Source organism: Xenopus laevis, chromosome 6S (genome assembly GCF_017654675.1).
Source record: "Xenopus laevis strain J_2021 chromosome 6S, Xenopus_laevis_v10.1, whole genome shotgun sequence".
Classification (NCBI taxonomy): domain Eukaryota; kingdom Metazoa; phylum Chordata; class Amphibia; order Anura; family Pipidae; genus Xenopus; species Xenopus laevis.
Window position 1 is genome coordinate 15,115,569 of NC_054382.1, and position 6,429 is coordinate 15,121,997.

At 40.3% G+C, this 6,429-nt stretch overlaps 1 protein-coding gene across 3 annotated transcripts in view; it reads left to right on the forward strand.

Annotated features, from left to right (window-relative positions):
- The window catches only part of cul2.S (cullin 2 S homeolog), a 50,735-nt gene extending 44,736 nt beyond the window's left edge, over nt 1-5,999 (forward strand). For 2 of the 3 annotated variants that reach the window (XM_018269054.2, XM_018269053.2), the window contains 3 exons: nt 1,495-1,557; nt 1,817-1,933; nt 4,332-5,999. In XM_018269054.2, coding sequence (XP_018124543.1) covers nt 1,495-1,557; nt 1,817-1,933; nt 4,332-4,463 — 312 coding nt within the window. In that variant the 3' untranslated portion in view covers nt 4,464-5,999. The remainder of the gene's footprint in view (nt 1-1,494; nt 1,558-1,816; nt 1,934-4,331) is intronic. The other variant, XM_018269055.2, reaches the window with a different exon arrangement.
- The last annotated feature ends 430 nt before the right edge of the window (nt 6,000-6,429 follow it).

Below are 6,429 nucleotides of genomic sequence, written 5' to 3' on the forward strand. Positions count from 1 at the left end.
GTGATTAATCATCTGCATTTGCAAATAGAGCAAATCATTTTCTGGGGTCCGTGTTCAGTGCCTGGCTTCTGGCTCATTTATCTTCCCTTAAAGGGAAAGTAAAGTCTAAAATAGAATAAGGCTAGAAATGCTGTAGTTTGTATACTAAACATAAACATGAACTTACTGCACCACAGGCCTAATCAAACAAATGATTTATGCTTTCAAAATTGGCCACGGGGGGTCACCATCTTGTAACTTTGTTAAACATCTTTGCAAGACCAAGACTGTGCACATGCTCAGTGTGGTCTGGGCTGCTTAGGGATTGTTGTAAATTATCAAAACAGCCAAATAATATCTGCCAGAAGCTGATACAGCAAGACTGATTAATAATCGGAATATACAGACTGCACTGGGTCCTGTGTTGTCATGTAATCTAATGTGGATTTTTATAGGTTTTGTATTGATTAATACAAACTTTCTCCAACTCTGCAGAACCAGTGGCTGCAGCAAAATAATCCTCCAAATAGAATCCCAGTTTTATCTATTTAAATTTTTTTCCATGATCTTTGTCCCTGCAGCTGGAGTTGCAAACAGTTAGGGCAGAGACACACATGGCTATTTCGGGAGATTAGTCACCCAGCGACAAATAGATTCTGCTTCAGGAGACTAATCTCCCCGAACTGCCTGCTAGAATGTAAATCGCCGGCGGGATGTCACTCGGAACGCTTCGTTTTCCGAAGTGGCCTCACGAGGAAACTTCGGGCGAAGCAAACAGAGTATAACCCCGCTGGCGATTTACATTTCTAGCCGGCGGGAAGGCAGTTGGTGGAGATTAGTCGCCCGAAGAAGAGCAGAATTGTCACTGGGTGAAATCACAGCGTATGTCTCTGCCCTAAAGGGGATGTAAAGGCAAAAATTAAAATCCAATACAAATCTCTACACAGTCGCCGACTGCTCTACAGGGAAACAAACAAAGCTGCTTGAGTTCTGCATGGCTTGGAAGTAAGGCGGGGGCTCCCCCTGCTGTTCATAAGTATGATTGTTTCCCTGCTCAGCAGTTAGGGACCATCTGACAATTCCTATCCACAGCAGTAAATGAAGGAAGAATTTCACTGCATACAGTCAGGTTTCTTATAAAAACGGTACACATTTTTTAATTAAAGTATATTGGAGATAGGTTCCCTTTTCATTAAAGAAAGTAAAAATTGGATTTTATTTTTTTTTTGGCTTTACATGCCCTTTAAGGTGATCCCCCATAAATCCCCCAGGCTCCCTATGGATAGTGGTGCTTCTAGGTGGAGCTGAGCAGTGAGTGTCCAACTGAGGACAAGTGGTGGGTACTTTTGGCCATAAAGTGTGTCTCCAGTATGAGAATGTAGTACAAGCAATGGGGATCGGCCTTTAGATTCTGCCTCTGTGACAGCACCACCCATTTAAAGACTACTGTAAGCAAATAATTAGGCTCATCCGCTGGTTTCAGAGAAGCTTCTGAATTTTTTTCATCTCATCAAGGGGGCACAGCCCACGGGTGCTGAGGAAGCTATGCTTTGGAGAGGGGAGAGGCGCTTCTCTCTGGTAGGTAACTGTGCATTCTTCTTACTGCAAATAGAATCACAACCCCTTCTTTTCAAGGACACCTGTAATAGACATTAAGGGCCCATAACATTATCACTTCTGTAGTGAGAACTGAACTGCAGTCTTATACCTGTGTGATCTCTGTAGGTCTAGGACTTTGGCTTCCCTCCTCTGTAATCATTCCTCATTGCTGTACACCTTGTAACGCTCAATGGGAAAGGATTAGCAGCTAATGGTTCTTTTTGGTTGTCCTCTGCAGGAGGTGGAACAGACCAGAAGTGCCGTCGATGAGGACCGGAAAATGTACCTACAAGCTGCTATAGTGCGTATAATGAAAGCACGCAAAATTTTACGACATAACGCCCTGATACAGGAGGTAAGAGCCATTTCCAGACTCCAATATTAAGGCAAAAGTGTGCGACATGGAGCGAAGGCTTCTATCCCATAGTCACATCTTACGGCGAATATAGGATAGACTAGGGATCCTCAACTTTTTGAACCTGTGAGCAACATTCAGAAGTAAAAGGATTTGGGGAGCAATGCTAGCATAAAAAATGTTCTTGGGGTGCCAAATAAGGGCTGTGATTGACCATTTAGTAGCCCCTATGTGAGTTGTCAACCTACAGGAGACTCTGTTTGGCAGTGCATCTGGTTTTTATACAACCAAAACTTGCTTCCAAGTCTGGAATTCAAAAATAAGAAGCTGCTTTGAGGCCACTGGGAGCAACATCCAAGCGGTTGGAGAGCAACATGTTGCTCACGAGCTAATGGTTAGGGACCACTGGGATAGACCGTGTAGAAGTAAAAATAAAGCGTGTAGGGCACTGGAAACCATACCAGGTCCGACCAAAAGTTTAAAAATGAAAAATATTTTTTTGATCAATCATCTCAAGTCTTATGTTTTGTGTCCATCTGACACTTGGAGCCAATATTTAATGGAGGAACACCAGGGACGATTTTGGAGCGATCCGATGAGCAAATACGCAGGCATCAAATCGGATCGTGCGGAAATTGCCCGTGGAGTCCTACCCTAAGGGTCAAATGGAAATGAAACGCATAAGGCTTGAGAAGATTGATCAATAAAGTATTTTTCATGTTTTTTAACTTTTGGTCGGACCTGGAATGGTTTCCAGTGCCCTACACCCTTTATTTTTGCTTTTACGCGCCCTAAATCTGCTCCCTTGAGCTGAGAGCCTGGGGCTGGAGCACCTCGGCCACCCATATACTTTGGTAAGTTCTTATCAGCGGGTGTATTTATTCTAAGTGCATATCTTGCATGAAACTTTAGGATAGAACTTGATTTCTCATACAGTAGTTTCACCGATTATCTGGAAAACCCCAGGTCCCGAGCATTTTGGATAACAGGTCCCATACCTGTACTTAAAATCTACTAAAGAATCATGTAAACATTAAATAAACCCAATAGGCTGGCTCTGCTTCCAATAAGGATTAATTATATCTTAGTTTGGCTCAAGTACAAGCTACTGTTTTATTATTACAGAGAAGAATTAAATATACTTTAAAAAATTTGGATTTTTTCGATATAATCGAGTCTATGGGAGATGGACTTTCCATGATTTATATCTTTTTGGATTACGGGTTTCTGGATAACAGGTCCAATACCTGTACTTAAAATGGACTATTAAATCATTTAAATAGTAAATAAACCCAATAGTCTGGTTTTGCGTCCGATAATTATATATTATTTGATCAAGCACAAGGTACTGTTTTATTATTACAGAGAAAAAGGAATTATATTTTAAAAAATTTGGATAGAATCGAGTCTATGGGAGACGGCCTTTCCATAATTTGTAGCTTTCTGGATTACGAGTTTCTGGATAACAGATCCTATACCTGTAGTTCATTGGATGTAAAGGAAAGTATGGCCAATGTTCTACATGGCTTGTATGCTCTAGTTTTTAAGGATACGAGGATAAGACCAGGGATGCACCGAATCCAGGATTCTGTTCGGGATTTGGCCTTTTTCAGCAGGATTTGGATTCAGCCAAATCCTTCTGCTCGGCCGAATCCTAATTTGCATATGCAAATAAGGGGCAGGGAGGCAAATCGCGTGACTTTTTGTCACAAAACAAGGAAGTAAAAAATGTTTTCCCCTTCCCACCCCAATTTGCATATGCAAATTATATTCGGTTCGGTAATCGGCCGAATCTTTCATGAAGGATTCGGGGGTTCTGCTGAATAGTGGTTTCGGTGCATCCCTAGATAAGAAGAACTAACGGTGCATCCCTAGAAACGAAGAAGAACTAACAAAGCCATTTAACTTTTTTTAAACAAATAAATCTATAATAATAGAGTAACTATATTAAACATCTGCAGTCACTTGATGGACTTTGCCTTTTTTCAACCCAATTTAACTATGTAACTTGATCTACCAGGCAGCTGTTATCTTGCTGTTAACTGGTTACCGTCCCATTGTTGTTAGGCTGCTGGGTGGGGTAGGGAGGAGGTGATATCACTCCAACTTGCAGTAAAGAGTAACTGAAGTTTATCAGAGCACAAGTCACATGACTGGGGGCAGCTGGGAAACTGACAATATGTCTAGCGGCTCTAGCCCCATATAAGATTTCAAAATTGAATGTAAAAAAATCTGTTTGCTCTTTTGAGAAATAGATTTCAATGCAGAATTCTACTGGAGCAGCACTATTAACTGATGCCTTTTGAAAAAAAAAACAAAAAACAAAACATTTTTTCCCATGACAGTATACCTTTAAGAGTATTGCCGTTGGTGATGTTTGTTTTCTCTTCCCACCCAGGTCATTAGCCAGTCCAGAGCGAGGTTTAACCCCAGCATCAGCATGATAAAGAAGTGCATTGAAGTTCTCATAGACAAGCAGTACATCGAGAGAAGCCAATCGTCGTCAGACGAATATAGTTACGTCGCGTGAAGAGGCCGCTATGAAGGGCGCGAAAGGAAGTCGCTGTTTGGTGTGTTCCTGTGGAAATAAACAGACCTTTGCCTCCATATTCTGTCATCTGGCAGTTTCTATGTTACTGCTGTTTACGACATCCCCAGTGCCACATCATGAGCGCCAGTGAAAATGCCTAGAAATATATTTCAGCTCATGCCATTCTGACAAAGCTACTAAAAGAACGAGTGAAGGATTTTCAGGAATGAGGACATTTTTGGTTGGGTAATGTCCGTCCCCTCCACCCACCCATCACGTTTGCAGTTGATGTGTTTCTTTTTTTAATGTATCTTAAACGACCTTAAGTAGGGAGGCACCAAACCCATCATTGCTGCTGAACACCAAATCCTCCATGAAAGTTTCAGCTGAAAACTGAACCAAATCTGGACACTATTTGGCATATTCAAATCGGAGCAAAATGTATAAAAAAAATTGCACCACCCGCAAAACATTTGGAGGCACGATTATCAACTGTCATATTTCAAATTCACGTGAGTTTTTAAAAACTCCAATAAATCTGAAAATCGAAATGCATTAAAAAAAATACTCGGATGAATGGAATCAACCTGAAAACTCGAATCGAATTTCGATTTGAGTTTTTCTCCGAAAAAACTCGAATGTCAGGAAGGCTGCAAACTTGATCCCTGGATGTCTCCCATTGACTTAAACAGCAATTCGACAAGTTTAAGGTGGCGAATAGTCGAATTCTAGTTCTTAAAGGGCCAGAGTATGATAAATCTGGAAAATCTAATTAGATTTTTTTTTTAAAAAAACAAACTCGAATTTAATTTGAATAACTCCCTAGTCGGTTTTGACAGTTTTGACCATTAAAATTTTGAAATTTCAAATTATAATTTTCAATTTGACCCTAGAAAAATCTGCCCCTTGGTCTTTAAAATGTGTTTTGCATTGTTTTTGAATTATTTGGAATTATTGCCCGTCCTATTCTAGCTCTTTACATCTTGCAGCTGAAAGTGTTATGTTGTCATTGGGGGGGGGTCACTGACCCCATCAAACAAACATCATATTGACTATGAGACTTCAGTTTTTATTGTTCTTTGCTTTATTGCTTATTTCACGTTTAGGCCCTGTACTGTTCATCTTCTGTTTTGATTTCAAGACTTGGAATTACCCCCTAGTAACCAGATTAAAAGCCTCGAGAGCTGCAAAACAGAAATGAAAATCATTCAAAAACCACCAAAATAAAAACCAGATGCAAATTCTTTTAGAATTCTGGTACTTTTACACCATTAAAAAATAGTATTAAAGAGCACAAACCCTTTAAGTGTTTGGATTGGGTTCAGCCATGCTCCCTGGATTATGTTTGAATCGTCCAAAAAAAGAGATTGGATTAATCCAAACCCCAAACCAGATGATGGGTTCGGTCCCCCCCCCAACCTAAAATAAAAACGAAATATTGTAATATTACAGATAACCTATTAATTGTATGTACTTCCAAATGTACAAAATGACAAACATGATATTGCTGCTTGTCAAATAAAAACAATAAAAGAATTGTGTAGGAATCTGAATGTTATAGGGGCAGCAGAGAGTGGGCTTGGGATATGTTGGGGCTGCATTATAGAGACTTTTGAACCCATAATGATGCTATAATGAATCCAAAAGTGGCCTTCACAGATGTCACCGTCTTCCCTTAAAGGGATACTTTTCAAAATGCATCAGTTAATAGTGGTGCTCCAGTAGACTTTTGCACTGAAATCTGTATTTCAAAAGAGCAAATGGATTTTTTTATATTTAATTTTGAAATCTGACATGGGGCTAGACATATTGTCAGTTTCCCAGCTGCCCCCAGTCATGTGACTTGTGCTCTGATAAACTTCAGTCACTATTTACTGCCGTACTGCAAGTTGGAGTATAGCCCATCAGCAGAACAATGGGGAGGTAACAGATAACAGCTGCCTGGTAGATCTAAGAACAGCACTCC